General features: G+C 37.0%; 1 protein-coding gene across 1 annotated transcript in view; it reads right to left on the bottom strand.

Annotated features, from left to right (window-relative positions):
• Positions 1–209: 209 nt before the first annotated feature.
• SPRED1 (sprouty related EVH1 domain containing 1) overlaps positions 210–22,313 on the bottom strand; it is a 116,918-nt gene continuing 94,814 nt past the window's right edge. The window contains exons 6-7 of the mRNA XM_068548996.1: positions 6,641–6,742; positions 210–4,517 (exon numbers count right to left, since the gene is read on the bottom strand). Coding sequence (XP_068405097.1) covers positions 3,867–4,517; positions 6,641–6,742 — 753 coding nt within the window. The 3' untranslated portion in view covers positions 210–3,866. The remainder of the gene's footprint in view (positions 4,518–6,640; positions 6,743–22,313) is intronic.

Genomic DNA, 22,313 nt, shown 5'->3' with positions numbered 1-22,313 from the left:
GTTGTGATTTCTTTGTTTTGACTTACTGCAAAACACCTTATGGTGCTATTATTGTGGAGTATAGACCAATTTTTTTTTTTTTTTAGTGTAACAATGATGCAAGTTTCTAGTGCTTCCCCTTATACTTAGAAATGTGATCTTGGAAATCAAATTAAGAATAAGAATATTTAGTTAAGAATCTATGTTTTCCAGGTAACTAAAGTTTTCAAAGTTTCATGTAGAAAAATGTTACACTTGTTTAATATATCTTTAGGCTAAAATAAAAAACCCAATCTTAAACACATATTCCAAAGTGTATCACAAAACCTAAAGTAAATTTCAACAAAACAAACATCCTTAAGATTCTTTAAATCTCGAGGAAAGTACGTATTTCCTGTATTTCGGAGACATATAGGTATTAAGAAACATCTCTGTAGTGTTCATTTAAGGGGGGGCTGGGGAGAGAAAAAGAAAAGACAAGACTTACCCAAGATATCAGATGGCACTATACACATGAATTGAAAGTGCATTTGTATTACTTCAAAAGTTCATTTTAGGCACTGCTGAATAACCAATGAAAATAGGTAGTTTTAAGTTTCCCCCTTTAAATTTTAACCCCTGCCCAACATCATCCCAGAGACACACACACTCTCTGAAGTTGTCATGATGAAATACAGTGATGTTTATTTTTTCTAAAAAATTCTCCCTGACTGGTAATGGGAGGAAAAGTAAGAATACCATTTTGGTAATGGCTTTTGCAAGTTGAAAGAATTGGTTCTATAAATGCTTCGGCACATTAAGTTTGATTGCCAGTTCCAAATATTGATAAATATTTTAAAACAGGATATGTAAGAAAAAAGTGCTTAAAATCTTTCAACAAGACACATTAGGGAAAAGATTGGTTTTACAGTTCCTTTGAGATATTTCTTATTCCTGCTTTCTCCATTTGGAGGTGGCCACCACTTAAATAGCCCTTTACTGGTAGTAATGATGAACCCTGTCGGATCCCAATTGCCACCTCACGTATGGTCTATAAGTCATCCAGTAGGTGGTGCTGAAGTTACATACCTCATATTTCTTCAGAAATCAAATGATTCCCCTGTCAAGTCAGGAGACAAATCATTTAAGGATTATCAATTCTGAACAAGCCATCAGACGAAAGTCTTTCTTGTCATGCCATCTAGATGATTTCATTTTCAATATTTACTATTACTTAAGCAGTTTTGTTTAGCCATTTGCTTCTACTACCAGATTAAAACCAAAGAGAAAGGTTTTAGAGGACAAGCCAATTGGCAGTGCCAAATCTGTATGCAGAACGAGAAAATGTTCCTGAATATACCTATACACGTTTAAGAATGAGAAATTTAACCTAAGAATTCACATAAGAATTCTAATTTACTCAAGAGAAAATTTCCACATAGGGATTCAGGTAACATTATATTATCAGTTAGTCTTCTAGACTGATTTGGAACCTGGGTGTGTTAAACTATAAAGATCCAAGGTAAAATAAAAACCATTTCATGACCATAGTTTTTAATGAAGAAACTTGTTTAAAACTGTAAAGGAAAAAATGGGGATGGGACGGAAAAATCTTAGCAGCAAAGTGGTTAAACAAATTGAAAATATTAATGCACAAACATTAAAATATTAAAGCATATATGTTGCATATAAAATACAGTACAGGACCAGGAGTTGCACTATACTGATTAGTGCTCAACAGAAGAAATGATTAAATTTGTTCTTCCCAGAAGTATATACACAGTTCATTTCCACAGCATTTTCCTATATAGCCAGCAAGTTATTTTCTTCAGTTGTTCACACCTGATCAAACCTGAATTATAAACTCAGCACTTACAAATATGAAAAGTCATTCACAAGGAAAACCAGTATTTCCATTTTACCAATAAAAAGTAATTTTGAAAGTTAACAGTCTATTCTAGGAAACCAAGTTTAGCTGAAAACTTCAGGGATGAAGATCATCTGGTGTAGCAGCTTCCAAATATATAAACAGTAAAAATAAGACTTAAAACTGCTGCTACGGTGTCATGTTTTGGACTTAGTTCATCCAATTAATTTTTAGTACAAAACTAGAAATAACCTCTTCTTCATAACATCTATAGTTATCAATATATTTTTCTTCTTTTCAATGTGAAATAATACTTTAAGATGATCTATATACACAATGTTGTCAGTTCAAGCTGTCATATAAATATAAATGCTTTCTTAAAAAAAAGTATTTTACAGACAGATAGTGTTATATACATTGTTCAGTTTGATCTGGGGCAAAAGAAGAAAGCTAACACAAGCTTAAGTGTGATATGTAAAAAGAATGATTACATAAATGACATTTAAAAACCTGCATAGAAAATGAGCTTCTAACAGTAGTGTGATTTTAATTTTTATCACTTCTGAAACTTCAAGCCATTAAAAAAAGGCACACTTCTCAACTTTTCCCTTTAAGGGAATGTTCTTAAGGAACCCCTTACTTGGTTAGAGTTTTAATGTAACACTTAAAAAAAAAAAGACAATTTGACCCCAAAGTACTTCAAACAATTTGCTAGAACATTTATCCAACTACTTTGTAAATAAAACATCCAGTAAGACAATGCTCTGCAAAAGAAATAAATTTATACGTACAAGATATTTCACTCACAATGCTGGATTAAGTACTTTCTTGGGATAGTTTAGCACATCCTTTACATAAAATAATTTTGCTTTTGGCCAGTTTAAATAAAATAAAATGCAATTGAGGAAAGTTATCACTGTTATGTGATAATAAGCACTGAGAATTAAGCTAAAAAGTTAGTAACACAGCTGAACATATTCTGGTTTAGCAGAATGATAAGTGGAAATCTCAGGAGGAAACTGTTTTACTTACTCTAACTATCCAGTTACACTTTTCACCTTGTAAAACATTTGTAAATGCAATATAATTTTTTGAAGGAGGAAACTCTGAAAGAAAACAACTTGCTGGTTGAATACCACAAAAAACAAAACAACAACCCAAAACCTTACTTTTTTCTATAATGTTTACTCAGTCTCTTTTCATATAAAAATAAGTGTTATGTTCCCATCATAACATTAGACAATTACATCTGTGCTTTAAAAAAAAGTTGGTCACTCAAGGCTATTAGAATATTTTTTAAGGATTTTAGATTACCAGAATGTACAGATATAACTCAATATAAACTGTAGCCAAAGGGAAATGACAATGAAAATATCAAATCATTCACATGGAACAAAAATGTTATTAACTAGATAAGTAAAATATTCAAAATATAATGGAATGTGACAGTAGATATATGTACATCTACTTCAGAACTAGGAAGGGGAGGAAAAGTTTAATATGTAATAATTCGTACCTTATATTTAGTTAAATATAAACATTTTTTATACATAAAACTGCTTTCAAAAAACAACTAATAAATGATTTAGTTGCACTTGTTTTACTTCTTACAGTTCCCAAGTGTTAACTTTTTTTAGATTGAAATCAACTGTCCCCTAGTGCACTTTAAGTTTATATCTTAATGAATTCAAACCTTTAAAAGTCCCATCACCTAATGCATAAATATACAAAAATGCCAAAAAATTAATCCCTTTTAGTTGGATCATATTTATGCTCACTTTATACAGCCAATAACCAGAAACGGTTTCCTTTTGCAAATATTCTTTAGAACCTGCAACAAAACATGCCATGCACTCCAGGGAAAAAGTCAGGCATGGCTAGCATTTGTGAAATGCCAAGAACTGATGAGTTCTGCTTCCTCCACGTGTGGCCCCAATGATACCAGGCAAGATTTCATAATGCTTGCCAAAAGCTTCCACAAATCCAAGTTAGCTAATTCCTGGACACAAAGATTTTAAGCTCATTTTGGCACTGGATGCTTTCATCCAGCAGCTTTATGTTTCCCACCACAGCACCCACACGCCTCACCACAACGATGGCACATTCTCAAAGGGACGTAGCAGCACATACATGGTACAATGAAAGACAAAGCTACTAGGGCTAACCATCGTAAGCAGAACTTGTCATCGCTAGTGTCACACGAACAGGGATCAGAAAAATCTCCCTCTGAGTCTGACATACAATGATACAACATGCTCTCTGCACAGAGCATGCAACTAACTTGATATATGCATCTTTTAATAGGGTCTGGAGCATCCTGACATTTTCCCCTGCCATTTTCTTCATGATTAAACCTTTCTTGGCAGTATACGCAGCGAGAACGTTCACCATCTTCTTTTCTTCGTTTTGACTTCTTAAATTTTAATGAGGAAGGCTGTGTCTTAAATACCACAGAGTCTTTGAGTGAACTTAACTTAGTCTCATCTCCACAAGAGTATAGATAGTCTGATTTTTTACTGTCTGGTTTAGAAAACTGAATACTGGAGTCAGTATCATCTCTCTCCAAGTCACTTTTCCACATGTCAGGATGTCTGTAGTCTGCATAGCGACGTATTAAGATATCGCGAGGGTTTATTCTGACAATCTCATCCTCATCTTGAAAGCTGACATGTCGGATTGATTTCAAAGGGACCTAAAAAGGAAAGAGATGAAAATTGCAATAATGACTGTGAAGGTTAATTTTATGTGCCAACTTGGCGGGGCCACAGTGCCCAGATATTTGGCAAACATTATTTTACATGTTTAAGTGAAGATGTTTCTTGGACGAGATAAACATTTCAATGGGTAGACCGTAAGTGTAGCAGATTATCCTCCATGACGTAGGTGGCTTTCATCCAATCAGTTGAAGGCTTTAATAGTACAAAGACTGACCTTGCTGGAGCAAGAAGGAATTCTACCAGCAGTCTGCCTTTGGATACAGACTACAGCTCTTCCCTGGGTCTCAAGCCTGACAGCCTACCCTGCAGATTTTGAATATGTACCTCTACCATCACATGAGCCAATTCCTTAAAATAAATCTCTTTCTCTTTATATATATATATCTCTTGTTGGTTCTGTTTCTCTGGAGAACCCTGACTCATACAGATTTTAGTACCAAGGTGTAGGATGTTGTGCTAACAAACATCTAAAAATGTGGCAGTGCCTTTGGAACTGGGTAATGGGTAGGGGCTGAAAGAGTTTTGAGGTGCATGTTATAAAAAGGCTAGGTAACTCTGAAGAGACTTGGTAGAAATAAGAACATTAAAGGTGCTTCTGGTGAGGGCTTGGATGGAAATGAGGAACATACTGTTGACACCAGAGGAAAGTTGATCCTTGTTATAAAGTGGCAAAGAGTGCGGGTGAATTGTATTCTAGTCTCTTGTGGAAGGTAGAATTTGTGAGTGATGGACTTGGATATTTAGCAGAAATTTACAAGCAAAGTGCTGAGGGTGCAGCCTAGTTCCTCCTTGCTGCTTATACTACAATATGAGAAGAAAGTGATTAATTGAAATAGTAATTTTTGGAACAAAAATGAACCAGAATTTGAAGAGCAAGAAAATTCTCAGGAAGATGCTATCACTGATGGCCAAGGGGGTGGGGCCACCTCCCTCATGAGCCCAGAGGAATTTTGCCTCAGGATGAATCAAACTTTGAGTTCACTTACACTTGACTTAGATGGTATTTAGATGAGATTTGGGACCTAGAGGTGATGCCAGAGTGGGTTAAGTTTTTTGGGGTGTTGTGATGGGGTGAATGTATTTTGCATGTGAGAAGAGGGACCAGAGGGTGGAACGTTATGGGCTGAACTGTGTCCCCCCCAAATCCATATGTTGATGCCCCAATCCTCAGTATATCAGAATGTGACTGCATTTGGAAATAGGGCCTTTTAAAATGGTGATTAAAATATAAGGCCCTTAGGGCAGGCCTTAATCCAATTTGATTGGTATCCTTATAAGAAGAAGAAATTTGGACAGAAAGAGAGAGAGAGAGAGACCAGAGATGTGGGTGCACAGAGGAAAAAAAACACAGCCAGAAGGTGACCATTGGCAAGCCAAGGAGAAAGGCCACAGAAGAAACCAAATGCATCAACACCTTGAACTGGGACTTCCAGTTTCCAGAACTGTGAGCAAATACATTTTTGTTGTTCAAGCCACTCTGTCTGTGGTACTTTGTTATGACAGCCCTGGCAAACTAATACAAAGACATACGTGTTCATAGGTTGGCTATACATGTCTCTGAAAATGACTTAAAACACATCACACTCTCTCATCCTTCTGGGTAGGCTGTTTCCTTGAGGCCAGGGAGAAAAGTAAACCTTTCAGGCATAAATCAAAATGACGCTTCCCTTCACCCATATAAGTGGGCGTCTAGTAGTCACATTTGTACCTTCTAGTGCCGGTCCCTGGACACAGTGACTACTCTGTAAGTAGGCACATGGATCCACGTTGGGGCAGACTTCTATTCCCCATATATTTGGAATTGTGGCTAAAAAAAGTCCACGTCTGGACTAAAGGTTGAGTGATGAATGCAGACCATTAAATTACAACATACGATTCCTATTGGTGATAAGTATACTGACAATCCCGCAGACTCAAACCAGAAATTTGGAGGGAATTTAAGTAATGGGGTTTAGAAGTATATATAAGCAAATAGAAATTTTATATACTGAAAAACAATTCTAGTACAACTATATGGAGAATTAGAAAGACTGGAAAATTTCACTTACATGTTAATTAGTTACATTCCAAATCAGAAGATAAAACTAAGATTACTTACCTTATTTTGGGACTTTAGGCTTCCACATTCCTTGGGTATTTGCCGCTGTACATATTCTATACTTCTGCCCTGAATGTCTAGGCCTGGATGACTGAACATTATCTAAAATACAAACAATTTCTACTTAAGTGACAAAAGAATGCATTCCTTACTTTTAATAAAACTATATATGATGTGTATTCCAAAACTTCATAATCTATTAGCAGTAAGGTTTTTCAAAATGGTTTTAACAAAAAGCATTACTTGAGTCATCCTATTTATTATTTAAACTTAGGTCTTTCCTTATACATTTAAAATTTAATTTAAAAAGTAATACAGGGGCTTCCCTGGTGGCGCAGTGGTTGATAGTCCGCCTGCCAGTGCAGGGGACACGGGTTCGGGCCCTGGTCTGGGAGGATCCCGCATGCCGTGGAGCGGCTGGGCCCGTGGGCCACAATTGCTGAGCCTGCGTGTCTGGAGCCTGTGCTCCGCGACGGGGGGGGCCGCGACGGTGAGAGGCCCGCGTGCCGCGATGAGGGGTGGCCCCCGCTTGCCATAACTGGAGAGAGCCTTCGCACAGAGGCGAAGACCCAGCACGGCCAAAAACAAATAAATAAATAAATTAAAAAAAAAAAAAAAGTAATACAGACTTCTGGTTTCTGTTCTGGCATATAAGGAGCTTGGAAGCTGCCACTCTGTTGTAACAACAAGTAAAAAAGCTGAACAACAACAAAAAATATTGACAACTCCTCTTAGATCCATGAGAGAGGAGGACACAGGGCAAACCCCACCCCTAAGACTGCAGAGGGAGACAGCAAAAAAAAGGGAGCCACTGCTTACCAGAGCAGAGACTCATGAGTGAAAATCACCATGGAAACCGGTGCCAGGGTGGGGGAAAAAAAAAAAATCTCAACTATAATTGACAAATTGCTGGAGGCTCAGGATGGACAACTCAGAGAGTTAAAAAAACTCCTGGTTGGCGGTGGGGACAGTCATTGTGAAGCCCCCAAACTCTTGTGAGTTTACCTCTAGGAGATCAACCAGGCTCCCACAGTAAGTATCAGAAAAATCCGTACATGCTTCCAGCAGGGGAGTGGAGAAGGAACCATTACGAAATGTGCCAGAACACTCTGTTCTTAACAAGGCCTGTCCTCAGGAAAAACTAGTTAAGGAGGGTCTGACCTACTGTGGTATTATCAGAGTCTATTTGATCTGGAGGAGGGGATATACCCAACACTAGTCAACTCTAACCATCTGACGCACCTAAAGGGAGAGAAAAAAACTGATAAATAATTGTGATATTCACAATCCTGAGGGAAAGGCTCAGACTAAAAGACTGAGACCTAATCACAACTGTAGAATACTTCCTCTTCCTATACACTTTACCACTACATCACTAAAGGCTTATTTACAGCAGTTCCTTTTACCCAGCACATCATGTCTAGCAATCAAGAAAAATGATAAAAAACATACCAAAAGACAAAAATACATTTTGAAATGACAGAACAAGCATCAGAACCAGATATGGCAGGGATATTGGACTCAGCAGACTAGGAATTTAAAACAACTATGATTAATATGCTAAGACTCCAATGTTTAAAGTAGATAGCATACAAGAACAAATGAGCAATGAAAGCAGAGAAACAGAAATCCTAATAAAGAATACCACCCCCCCAAAAAAATCTAGAGATCAAAAGTACTAAGAATACCTTTGATGAGCTTAGTAGACTGGACATGGCTGAGGAAAAAAATCTCTGAGCTTGAGGATTAAGCAATAGAAATCTCCAAAATTGAAAGGAAAGATAATAAAGACTGAAAAAAAAAATACTATCCAAGAACTGTGGGACAACTACAAAAGGTGTAACATACACAAAACAGAAAGAACAGATGAAGAAAGAGCGAAAGGAACAAAAGAAATATATGAAATAATAATGACTGAGAATTTACCCAAATTAATGTCAGATGTCCAATCACTTATCCAAGAAGCTCAGAGAACAGCAAGCAGGAAAATGGAGGGAAGGAAAAAAAAAAAGCACCTAAGCATATCATTTTCAAACTATAAAAAATCAAAGAAAAAAATCCTGAAAGATGCCAGAGGAAAAAATATTTTACTTATAAAGAGTAATTAACATCTGACTTCTTTGCAGAAACCATGCAAGCAAGAAGAGTGAAGTAAAATAGTTAAAGTGGTAAGAGAAAAAGTCCGCCAACCTAGAATTCTGTACCCTGCAAAATTATCCTTCAGAAGTGAAGGAGACTGGTGGGAATGTATTGGTGCAACCACTGTGGAAAAGAGTATGGAGGTTTCTCAAAAAACTATAAATAGAACTACCATATGACCCAGCAATTCCACTTCTGGGTATATATCTGAAAGAAACATGAACACTAATTTGAAAAGATACACGCACCCCGATGTTTATAGCAGCATTATTTACAATTGCCAAGACATGGAAGCAACCTAAGTGTCCATCAACAGATGAATGGATAAGATGTGGTGTGTATAAACACACACACGCGTGCGCGCGCGCGCACACACACACACACACACACGATGGAATATTACTCATCCATAAAAAAGAATTAAATTTTGACATTTCCAACAACATAGATGGACTTGGAGGGTATTTCACTAAGTGAAGTAAGTCAGACAGAGAAAGAAGAATACTCTATGATACCACTTGCATGTGAAATCTAAAAAATACAACAAACTATTGAATATAACAAAAAAGAAACATAGACTCTCAGATACAGAGAACAAATTAGTGGTTATCAGTGGGTAGAGGGAAGAGGGGAGGGGCAACATGGGGGTAGGGGATTAAGAGAGACAAGCTATCATGTAAAAGAAAAGTTAAATTAAAAAATAAACATTAAAAAAATGTGAAAGAGACATAAAGACTTTCTTAAGCAAAAAAAAAAATGGAGGAAATTTGTTGCTGGTAGACCTGCCTTAAAAGAAATGTTAACAGAGGTTCTTTAGAGAAGGAAAATAATATAGGTCAGAAACTTGGATCTACATGAGAATGAAAGAGCATTTAAGAAGAAATAAGTGAAAATAAAACTTATAATTTTCTCATTCTTAACTGAGCTAAGAGAAGTTTGTTCAAAAAACAGCAACAGGGCTTCCCTGGTGGCGCAGTGGTTGAGAATCTGCCTGCCAACGCAGGGGACACGGGTTCCAACCCTGGTCTGGGAAGATCCCACATGCTGCAGAGCAACTGGGCCCGTGAGCCACAACTACTGAGCCTGCGCTCCGCAACAAGAGAGGCCGCAATAGTGAGAGGCCCGCGTACCGCAATGAAGAGTGGCCCCCACTCGCCCCAACTAGAGAAAGTCCTCGCACAGAAACGAAGACCCAACACAGGCAAAAATAAATAAATAAATAAATTTATATTAAAAAAAAGAGTAAATCCCACTTCTACCCACTACTGTAAAAAAAAAAAAAAAAAAAAAGCAACAGTGGGGGACCTCCCCAGCGGTCCAGTGGTTAAGAATCCATGCTTCCACTGCAAGGGGCATGGGTTCAATCCCTGGTCAGGGAACTAAGGTCCTGCATGCCAAGCAGCGTGGCCAAAAACAAAAACAAACAGCAACAATGTATTTGATCATGTATGATTATGCACATATTTACATATATATGCATATATATGTATATAAAATAAGATGACTGACAGCAATGATGCAAGGGGTGGAAGGAGCAATTAGGATTATGGTTATTATAAAGTACTCCCACTCACTGTAAAGTGGTTTAGTGTTGTTAGAGTAAAAGTAAATGGCTGGAGAATAATACACCACGCTAATGCTAACCAAAAGAAAGCAGGAGTTCCTATATTAATTTCAGACAGAGCAGACTTCAAAACAAGGAAAGTTATCAGTGATAAAGACGGCATTATATAATGATAAAGGGGTTAATTCCCCAAGAAGACATAACAATCCTCAATGTGTACGTGTTTAGCAACACAGCATCAAATTACATGAGGCAAAAACTGATAGAACCTCAAGGAAACGGATACACCCATTATCATAGCTGGAGACTTCAACATCCCTCTCTATCAGAAATGAACAGACTGATGTCTTGAGAACCAAAAGTAACTTCACAATCTCTGCATACCTGGAATCCATCCTTCTTGGCTTCTTTTGGCTCACTACTGGATCTTCCAAATGAAGCAGACCCAATTTTCTGTGGGTCTGAAATTTCACCAGGGGTTTGCTTTTACCATGTGTCCTAGGGTTCTGTCTGTTCATTTTTTTGGTTGCTGTTGTTCTTCTTTCTTCCTTTTTTTCTGAGTCATGTGGCTGGGAGGGTCTTGGTACTCCGGCTGGGTGTCAGGCCTGAGCCTCCGTGGTGGGAGTACTGAGTCCAGGACACTGGACCACCAGAAACCTCCCGGCCCCACATAATATCAATCAGCGAGAGCTATCTCAGAGATCTTCATCTCAACACTAAGACTCAGCTACACCCAACGGCCAGCAAGCTCCAGTGCTGGATGCCCCATGCCAAACAACTAGCAAGACAGGAACACAACCCCACCCATAAGCAGAGAGGCTGCCTAGAGTCATACTAAGTTCATGGACACTCCAAAACACACCACCGGCTGCAGCCCTGCCCACCAGAAGGACAAGAAACAGCTCCACCCACCAGAACACAGGCACCAGTCCCCTCCACCAGGAAGCCTACACAAGCCACTGAACCAACCTCACCCACTGGGGGCAGACACCAAAAATAACAGGAAATATGAACCTGCAGCCTGCGAAATGGAGACCCCAAACACAATAAGTTAAACAAAATGAGAAAACAGAGAAATATGCAGCAGATGAAGGAGCAAGGTAAAAACCCACCAGACCAAACAAATGAAGAGGAAATAGGCAGTCTACTTGAAAAAGAATTCAGAGTAACGATAGTAAACATGATCCAAAATCTTGGAAATAGAATAGAGAAAATACAAGAAATGTTTAACGAGGACCTAGAAGAACTAAAAAGCAAACAAAGAATGATGAACAACACAATAAGTAAAATTAAAAATTCTCTAGAAGGAATCAATACCAGAATAACTGAGGCAGAAGAACGGATAAGTGACCTGGAAGATAAAATAGTGGAAATAACTACCACAGAGCAGAATAAAGAAAAAAGAATGAAAAGAATTGAGGACAGTCTCAGAGACCTCTGGGACAACAGTAAATGAACCAACATTTGATTATAGGGGTCTCAGAAGAAGAAGAGAAAAAGAAAGGGTCTGAGAAAATATTTGAAAAGATTATAGTTGAAAACTTCCCCAACATGGGAAAGGAAATAGTCAATCAAGTACAGGAAGTGCAGAGAGTCCCATACAGGATAAAGCCAAGGAGAAACATGACAAGACACATATTAATCAAACTATCAAAAAATAAATTCAAAGAAAAATATTAAAAGCAGCAAGGGAAAAGCAACAAATAACATACAAGGGAAACCCCATAAGATTAACAGCTGATCTTTCAGCAGAAACTCTCCAAGCCAGAAGGGAGTAGTAGGACATATTAAAGTGATGAAAGGGAAAAACCTACAACCAAGATTACTCTACCCAGCAAGAATCTCATTCAGATTCGGCAGAGAAATTAAAACCATTACAGACAAGCAAAAGTTAAGAGAATTCAGCACCACTAAACCAGCTTTACAACAAATGCTAAAGGAACTTCTCTAGGCAGGAAACACAAGAGAAGGAAAACACCTACAAAAACAAACCCAAAACAATTAAGAAAATGGTAATAGGAACATACATATCGATAATTAACTTCAATGTAAATGGATTAAATGTTCTAACCAAAAGACACAGACTGGCTGAATGGATACAAAAACAAGACCCACATATATGCTGTCTACAAGAGACCCACTTCAGACCTAGGGACACATACAGACTGAAAGTGAGGGGATGGAAAAAGGTATTCCATGCAAATGGAAATCAAAAGAAAGCTGAAGTAGCAATACTCATATCAGACAAAACAGACTTTAAAATAAAGACTATTACAAGAGACAAAGAAGGACACTACATAATGATCAAGGGATCGATCCAAGAAGAAGATATAACAATCGTGAATATTTATGTACCCAACATAGGAGCACCTCAATACATAAGGCAAACGCTAACAGCCATAAAAGGGGGAACCAACAGTAACAATAATAGTAGGGGACTTTAACACCCACCCCACTTTCACCAAAGGACAGATCATCCAAAATGAAAATAAAAAAGGAAACACAAGCTTTAAAAGACACATTAGACCACATAGACTTAATTGATATTTATAGGACATTCCATCCAAAAACAACAGAATACACTTTCTACTTAAGTGCTCATGGAACATTCTCCCGGAGAGATCATATCTTGGGTCACAAATAGAGCCTTGGTAAATTTAAGAAAACTGGAATAGTAACAAATATCTTTTCCGACCACAATGCTATGAGATGAGATATCAGTTACAGGAAAAAAACTGTAAAAAATATAAACACATGGAGGCTAAACAATATTCTACTAAATAACCAAGAGATCACTGAAGAAATCAAAGAGGAAATCAAAAAATACCTAGAAACAAATGACAATGAAAACAAGATGGCCCAAAACCTATGGGATGCAGCAAAAGCAGTTCTAAGACGGAAGTTTATAACAATACAATCCTACCTCAAGAAACAATAAAAATCTCAAATGAACAACCTAAACTTACACCTAAAGCAATTAGAGAAAGAAGAACAAAAAACCCCCCAAAGTTAGTGGAAGGAAAGAAATCATAAAGATCAGATCAGAAATAAATGAAAAAGAAATGAAGGAAACAATAGCAAAGATCAATAAAACTAAAAAAGCTGGTTCTTTGAGAAGATAAACAAAACTGATAAACCATTAGCCAGACTCATCAAGAAAAAAAGGGAGAAAACTCAAATCAATAGAATTAGAAATGCAAAAGGAGAAGTAACAACTGAAACTGCAGAAATACAAAGGATCATGAGAGACTACTACAAGCAACTATATGCCAATAAAATGGACAACCTGGAAGAAATGGAAAAATTCTTAGAAAAGCATAACCTTCTGAAATTGAACCAGGAAGAAACAGAAAATATAAAGAGACCAATCACAAGTACTGAAACTGAAACTGTGATTAAGAATCTTCCAACAAACAAAAAGCCCAGGACCAGATGGCTTCACAGGTGAATTCTATTAAACATTTAGAGAAGAGCTAACACCCACCCTTTTCACACTCTTCCAAGATATAGCAGAGGGGGGAACACTCCCAAATTCATCCTACAAGGCCACCATCACCCTGATACCAAAACCAGACAAAGATGTCACAAAGAAAGAAAACTAAAGACCAATATCACTGATGAACATAGATGCAAAAATCCTCAACAAAATACTAGCAAACAGAATCCGACAGCATGTTAAAAGGACCATACACCATGATCAAGTGGGGTTTATCACAGGAACGCAAGGATTCTGCAACATACGCAAATCGATCAATGTGATACACCATATTAACAAACTGAAGGATAAAAACCGTATGATCATCTCAGTAGATGCAGAAAAAGCTTTTGACAAAATTCAACACTCATTTATGATAAAAACTCTCCAGAAAGTGGGCATAGAGGGAACCTACCTCAACATAATAAAGGCCATATAGGACAAACCCACAGCCAACATCGTTCTCAATGGTGAAAAACTGAACCCATTTCCTCTAAGATCAGGAACAAGACAAGGTTGCCTACTCTCACCACTATTATTCAACATAGTTTTGGAAGTATTAGCCACAGCAATCAGAGAAGAAAAAGAAATAAAAGGAATCCAAATTGGAAAAGAAGAAGTAAAACTGTCACTGTTTGCAGATGACATGATACTATACATAGAGAATCCTAAAGGTGCTACCAGAAAACTACCAGAGATAATCAATGAATTTGGTAAAGTAGCAGGATACAAAATTAATGCACAGAAATCTCTTGCATTCCTATACACTAATGATGAAAAATCTGAAAAAGAAATTAAGGAAACAATCCCATTTACCATTGCAACAAAGAGTAAAATACCTAGGAATAAACCTACCTAAGGAGACAAAAGACCTGTATGCAGAAAACTGTAAGACACTGATGAAAGAAATTAAAGACGATACAAACAGATAGAGAGATATACCATGTTCTTGGATTGGAAGAATCAACCTTGTGAAAATGACTATACTACTACCCAAAGCAATCTACAGATTCAATGTAATCCCTAGCAAGCTACCAATGGCATTTTTCACAGAACTAGAACAAAAAATTTTACAATATGTATGGAAACACAAAAGACCCCGAATAGTCAAAGCAATCCTGAGAAAGAAAAATGGAGCTGGAGGAATCAGGCTCCCTGACTTCACACTATACTACAAAGGTACAGCAATCAAGACGGTATGGTTGGTACTGGCTCAAAAACAGAAATATAGATCAATGGAACAGGATAGAAAGCCCAGAGAAACCCATGCACACATGGTCACCTTATCTTTGATAAAGGAGGCAAGGATATACAACGGAGAAAAGACAGCCTCTTCAATAAGTGGTGCTGGGAAAACTGGACAGCTACATGTAAAAGAATGAAATTAGAACACTCCCTAATACCATACACAAAAATAAACTCAAAATGGAGTAAAGACCTAAATGTAAGGCTAGACACTATCAAACTCTTAAAGGGAAACATAGGCAGAACACTCTATGACATAAATCACAGCAAGATCCTTTTTGACCCACCTCCTAGAGAAATGGAAATAAAAACAAAAATGATCAAATGGGACCTAATGAAACTTAAAAGCTTCTGCACAGCCAAGGAAACCATAAACAAGACGAAAAGACAACTCTCAGAATGGGAGAAAATATTTGCAAATGAAGCAACTGACAAAGGATTAATCTCCAAAATATACAAGCAGCTCATGCAGTTCAATATCAAAAAAACAAACAACCCAATCCAAAAATGGGCAGAAGACCTAAATAGACATTTCTCCAAAGAAGATATACAGATTGCCAACAAACACATGAAAGGATGCTCAACATCACTAATCATTAGAGAAATGCAAACCAAAACCACAATGAGGTATCACCTCACACCGGTGAGAATGGCCATCATCCAAAAATCTCCAAAGAATAAATGCTGGAGAGGGTGTGGAGAAATGGGACTCCTCTTGCACTGTTGGTGGGAATGTAAATTGATATAGCCACTATGGAGAACAGTTTGGAGGTTCCTTAAAAAACTATAAATAGAATTACCATATGACCCAGCAATCCCACTACTGGGCATATACCCTGAGAAAACCATAATTCAAAAAGAGACATGTACCACAATGTTCATTGCAGCACTATTTACAATAGCCAGGAAATGGAAGCAACCTAAGTGTCTGTCGACAGATGAATGGATAAAGAATATGTGGCACATATATATAATGGAGTATTACTTGGCTATAAAAAGAAATGAAATTGAGTTATTTGCAGTGAGGTGGATGGACCTAGAGTCTGTCATACAGAGTGAAGTAATAAGTCAGAAAGAGAAAAACAAATACCGTATGCTAACACATATATATGGAACCTAAAAAAGAAAAGTGCTTCTGATGAACCTAGGGGCAGGACAGGAATAAAGACACAGATGTAGAGAATGGACTTGAGGACACGGGGAGTGGGTAGGGTAAGCTGGGATGAAGTGAAAGAGTAGCATTGACATATATACACTACCAAATGTAAAATAGAAAGCTAGTGGGAAGTGGGAAGCAGCTGCATAGCACAGGGAGATCAGCTCAGTGCTCTGTGACCACCTAAAGGTGTGGGATAGGGAGGGTGGGAGGGAAGTGTAAGAGGGAGGGGATATGGGGATATACGTATACATATAACTGATTCATTTTGTTATACAGCAGAAACTAACACAACCTTGTAAAGCAATTATACTCCAATAAAGATGCTAAAAAACAATAAAGAAATGAACAGATTCAGCAGGCAGAGAATCAGTAAGGACACAGGTGAACTAAACAACACCTTCAATCAAGTGGATATAACTGACATCTGAAGACTACTTCATCCAACAACAGAAGAATACACATTTTCTCAAGCTTACATGGAACCTTAAGCACGATAGACCACATTCTTGAACATAAAACAAACCTTAACAAATTTAAAAGAGTAGAAATCATACAATGTCCATTCTCAGTCTACAAAGGAATTAACATAGAAGTCAGTAACAGAAGGATATCTGGAAAATCACCAAATAAATGGAGGTTAAACAACACACTTCTAAATAATGCATGGGTCAAAGAAGAAATCTCAAGAGAAATTAAAAATTATTTTGAACTAAATAGAAATGAAAACACAACTTATCAAATGTTGTGGGATACAGCAATAGTAGTGCATAGAGGGAAATTTATAGCATTAAATATATTAGGAAAGAAGATCTAAAATCAATAATATAAGTTTCTACCTTAGAAAACTAGGAAAAGATTCAATCCACAGCAAGGAAAAGAAATAATAAGAATTAGAGTAGAAATCAATGAAACTGAAAGCAGAAAATCAACAGAGAATATTAATTAAACCAAAAGCTGGTTCTTTAAAAAGATCCACAAAACTGATAAGCCTCTAGTCAGGACAACTAAGAGAACAAAAAAGAGGACACAAATCACTAACTATCAGAAACGAAAGAGGAGGTATCACTACAGATTCCATGAACATTTAAAAGGATAATAAAGGAATGCTATGAACAACTCTACATCCACAAATCTGATAACCTAGATGAAATGGATCTATTCCTTGAAAGGCGCAATCTGCCAAAACTGACACAAGAAGAAGAAAACAATCTGAATAGGTCTATATCTATTAAAGAAGTTGAACTGGTAATTAATAACCTTCCAAAATAGAAAGCACACAGATCCAGCTGGGGTTTACTGGTGAATACCGCAGAACATTTAAGGAAGAAATTATACCAATTCTCTCCAATCTCTTTCAGAAGATAGAAAACAGAAAATACTTCCTAACTCATTCCAAGAGGTCAGCATTACCTTAATCCTAAAACCAGACAAAAACATTACCAAAAAGGAAAACAAACAAAAATAGACATCTCAAATAAACACTGATGCAAAAATCCTCAACAAAATATTAGCTCATTGAATCCAACAATGTATAGAAAGAATTATATACATCATGACCAAGTGGATTCAACCCCACTATGCAAGGCTGGTTTAACATTAAAAGATCTATTAATGTAACACATCAAATCACATGATCTTATCGATATATTGAGAAAAAGTATTTGACAAAATCCAACACCCATTCATGATAAAAACTCTGTAAATTGGGAACAGTGGAGAACTTCTTCAACTTATAAAGAATATCTACAGAAACCCTGAAACTAATATAATTAATGGTGAGAAACTTTAAGTTTTCCCACTAAGATCAGGTACAAGGAGGCAAGGATGTCCCTTCTCTCACCATTCCTTTTCAACATCATACTGGAATTTGTAGCTAATGCAGTAAGACAAGAAAAAGACATAAACAGTATACAGATTCAGAAGAAAGAAATAAAGCTGTCCATGTTCACAGATGACATGATCATCTATATAGAAAATATGAAAAAATCAACAAAATAACTTCTGCATCTAATAAATGATTTATAGTAAAGTTGCAGGATACAAGGCTTATATACAAAAGACAATCACTTTTCTATAAACCAGCAATGAACAAGGGACTTCCCTGGTGGTCCAGGAGTTAAGACTCTGTGCTTCCACTGCAGGGGGAAAAGGTTTGATCCCTGGTCAGGGAACTAAGATTCCACATGCTATGCAGTGCGGCAAAAACAAACAAACAAACAAAAAAACCAGAAATGGAATTTGAAATTAAAAACCATTTACGTTAGCATCCCCCAAAATGAAATACTTAATGCATATATCTAACAAAATACGTACAAGATCTGTATGAGGAAAACTATCAAACTCTGATGAATGAAATCAAAGAAATAAATATAGACATTCCATGTTTGTAAATTGGAAGATTCAATGCTGTCAACATGTCAGCTTTTCCCCAGCTGGCCTATAGATTCAATGCAATCCCAATTAAAATCCCAGCAAGTTATTTTGTGGATATTAACAAAATGGTTCTAAAGTTTACATAGAGAGGCAAAAGACCCAGAATACCCAACACAATACTGAGGGAGAATAAAAGTTAGGGGACTGATATTACCTGACTTCAAGATCTTTTATAAAGCTACATTAAGAAAGATGGTGTGGTACCAGCAAAAAAAAAAAAATAGGTCAATGGAACAGAATAGATGACTTTGGTTATGGCAGTGGCTTTTAAGATATATCAAAGATTCATGAAAGAAAGCATTGATACGCTGGGCCTCATTAAAATTAAAAACATCTCCTCTGAAAAATAAAATGTCAAGAGAATGAGAAGACAAGTCACAGAGTAAGAGAAAATATTGTCAAAGATACCTGATAAAGGACTGATACCTAAAATGTACAAAAACCTCTTTTCTTCTTTATATGTGTCATATTTTTCATTAATAGGTTTCTTCTTTAGAAAAAAGGTACAAAGAACTATTAAAAAATCAACAATAAGAAAATAAACAACCTGATTAAAAAATGTGCCAAGGACCTCAACAGACACTTTCCCAAGGAAGATATACAGATGGCAAATCAGCATATTAAAAGATGCTCCACGCCGTAAGTCACCAGGGAAATGCAAGTTAAAAATACGAGATACCGCTACACACCCAGTAGCATGGCCAATATCCAGAACGCTGACAACACCAAATGCTGGGGAGGACACAGAGCAACAGGAACCCTCATTCACTGCTGATGGGAATGCAAAATGGTACGGCCACTTTGGAAGACAATTTGGCAGTTTCTTATATAACTAAGCATACTCTTCCCGTATGATCCAGCAATTGTACTCCTTGGTATTTACCCAAGGGATTCAAAAACATGTCCGCACAAAAACCTGCACACAAATGTTTACAGCAGCCTTATTCATAAGTGCTAAAACTTGGAAGAAACTAAGTTTGTTTATCTATTCAGTAGGCTCAATGCATACACAAACAGTGGTATATCCAGACAAGGGAATATTACTCAGTATTAAAAAAGACATGAAAAAACCTTACATGCATATTACTAAGTGAAAGGCTACATACTGTATGATTCCAACTGTATGACATTCTGGTAAAGGTAAAATTATGGCGACAGTAAAAAGATCAGTGGTTGCCAGGATCTGTGTTTGGGAGAAGGGAGAGGTAAGGAGGGAAGAACAGGCAGAGAACAGAGGATTTTTAGGTCAGTGAAAAATGTCTATATGATACTATAATGATGGATACATATCATTATATATTTGTCCAAATCCACAGAATGCACAACACCAAGAATGAACCCTACTGTAAACTATGAACTTTGGGTGATTATATGATGTATCAATGTAGGGTCACCAATTGTAACAAATGTACCACTCAGGTGGTACTTACCACTTTTTGGCCACATATTTAATCTACACACACATGCAAGGGTGTGTATGTGTTTATACATATAGCTCTACCTAATTCTTTTAATAGCAGCTTAATATTCCATTGAATGGATGACTTAATTTAACTAGTCTGATTTATATATATATAAAGGCTTTTCCCCACCTTTTGCTGTTACAAACAATATTGCATAAATTATCCTTATACATATTTATCTTTAATACACATGTCCAAGTATATCTGAATCAGAAATTGCTAAAAGTAAAAATGCTGGATTAAAAGGTTTCTATGCTTCAATTCAAAAAGCAATTTAAATGGATATATCCAACTCGAACCACCTACTCATTATTAGTAGTGTCTTAAACAGGAAAGGAAGTTTAATAAAAATAGTTAATGACTGAAGAGGTTATCTCATTCCTGGCCTTGTTTCCTGCAGTTTTGAATTCTACTTTCATTAGCACTTTAATCACATGATAGGAACATAAAGAGAAACAGAAGTATTTCAATTTTAATTATGTTGTAGGACTAAAGGACTGATGTGGATGAAGTAAGATTTCTGGATTACTTTTTTTTTTTTTAAGATCTTTATTTTTGGCTGCATTGGGTCTTCATTGCTGCATGCAGGCTTTCTCTAGTTGCAGCGAGCTTGTGCTACTCTTCGTTGTGGTGCACGGGCTTCTCATTGTGGTGGCTTCTCCTGTTGTGGAGCACAGGCTCTAGGCGCTCAGGCTTCAGTAGTTGTGGCTCGCGGGCTCTAGGGCATAGGCTGGATTACTTTTGCATGATTATAACCTCTCCAATGTTTTATTTTTTTAAAATTTTTACTGGAGTATAGTTGACTTACAATGTGTGTTAGTTTCACATGAACAGCCAAGTGAATCAGTTATACATATACATATATCCACTCTTTTTTTTTAAAATTTATTTTTGACTCATTTTGGGTCTTTGTTGCTGCACGCAGGCTCTCTCTAGCTGCGGCGAGCAGGGGCCACTCTTAGTTGCGGTGTGTGGGCTTCTCATTGCGGTGGCCTCTCTTGTTACGGAGCACAGGCTCTGAGAGCGCAGGCTTCAGTAGTTGTGGCCTGTGGGCTCAGTAGTTGCGGCTCACAAGCTCTAGAGTGCAGGCTCAGTAGTTGTGGCGCACAGGCTTAGCTGCTCTGAGGCACGTGGGATCTTCCCCGACCAGGGCTCGAACCTGTGTTCCCTGCGTTGGCAGGCGGATTCTTAACCACTGCGCCACCAGGGAAGCCCCATATATCCACTCTTTTAAAAGATATATGATATCTTTTCATGAAGAAAATGCAAAGCTTTATTGAGCGCTATAGGTGAGCTAAATAGAAGGATATATATTCATGGAAAAGAAGGCTAAAATCTTCCCCAAACTAATATACAGATTCAGTGCAATTCAAAAACAGACTGCAAATGGATTTTTCAACAAACTTGATAAGCTAATTCTAATTTTTTTTTTTTGGCCGCACCCCACGGCATGTGGGATCCTAGTTCCCCAACCAGGGATTGAACCCACACCCCCTGCATTGGAAGGTGGAGTCTTAACCACTGGATCACTGGGGAAGTCCCAAGCTAATTCTAAATTCTGTGGAAGAGTAAACAGCTCCCCCACCCACCAACAAAAAAGAGAAGAAGAAAAAAGTGGTAGATGCACTTGCTCTACAGATCTTAAGACAAGCTATAGAGTTAAAACATTCTATAGTAAAGAAGACAACGTGGCACTGGTGCCAGGACAAACAGACCAACAGATAAGAGAGACCAGAAATAGAAACTTGATATATGACAGATATGGCACTGCCTATCAGTAGGGGGAAGGATCCAATAAGTGGTGCTGTTAACAATCAGTAATCCATATGGAAAAAATAAAAGTGGAACAAAAAACAGTTTGTTTTATGGACAAAACTGCAAAACTTTTAGAATAAAATCAAGAGAAAAATCTTTGGGATAAGGATAGGGAGGAGTTTTTAAAAACACCACCACGAAAAGAATGATAAATTAAACTGTATTAAATTTTGGAACATCTGTTCACCAAAACACCATAAAAAGAGTGAAAAACCACCATAAACTAAGAGATACTGGCCACAAATAAAATTCAAAAAGAAGTGTCACTGAAAATTTTATTACTCAATAACAAGTTATATAAGAGTATATAGTTAAAATTAGTTTGTAACAGAATATTCAGCGTTATTTCTCTAACATCTCAAATGCTCAAAATATATCTC

This window comes from Eschrichtius robustus, chromosome 1, assembly GCF_028021215.1.
Source record: "Eschrichtius robustus isolate mEscRob2 chromosome 1, mEscRob2.pri, whole genome shotgun sequence".
NCBI lineage: Eukaryota > Metazoa > Chordata > Mammalia > Artiodactyla > Eschrichtiidae > Eschrichtius > Eschrichtius robustus.
Note: the sequence above shows the minus strand (reverse complement) of the source record. Positions and strands in the feature narration are given on the sequence as shown.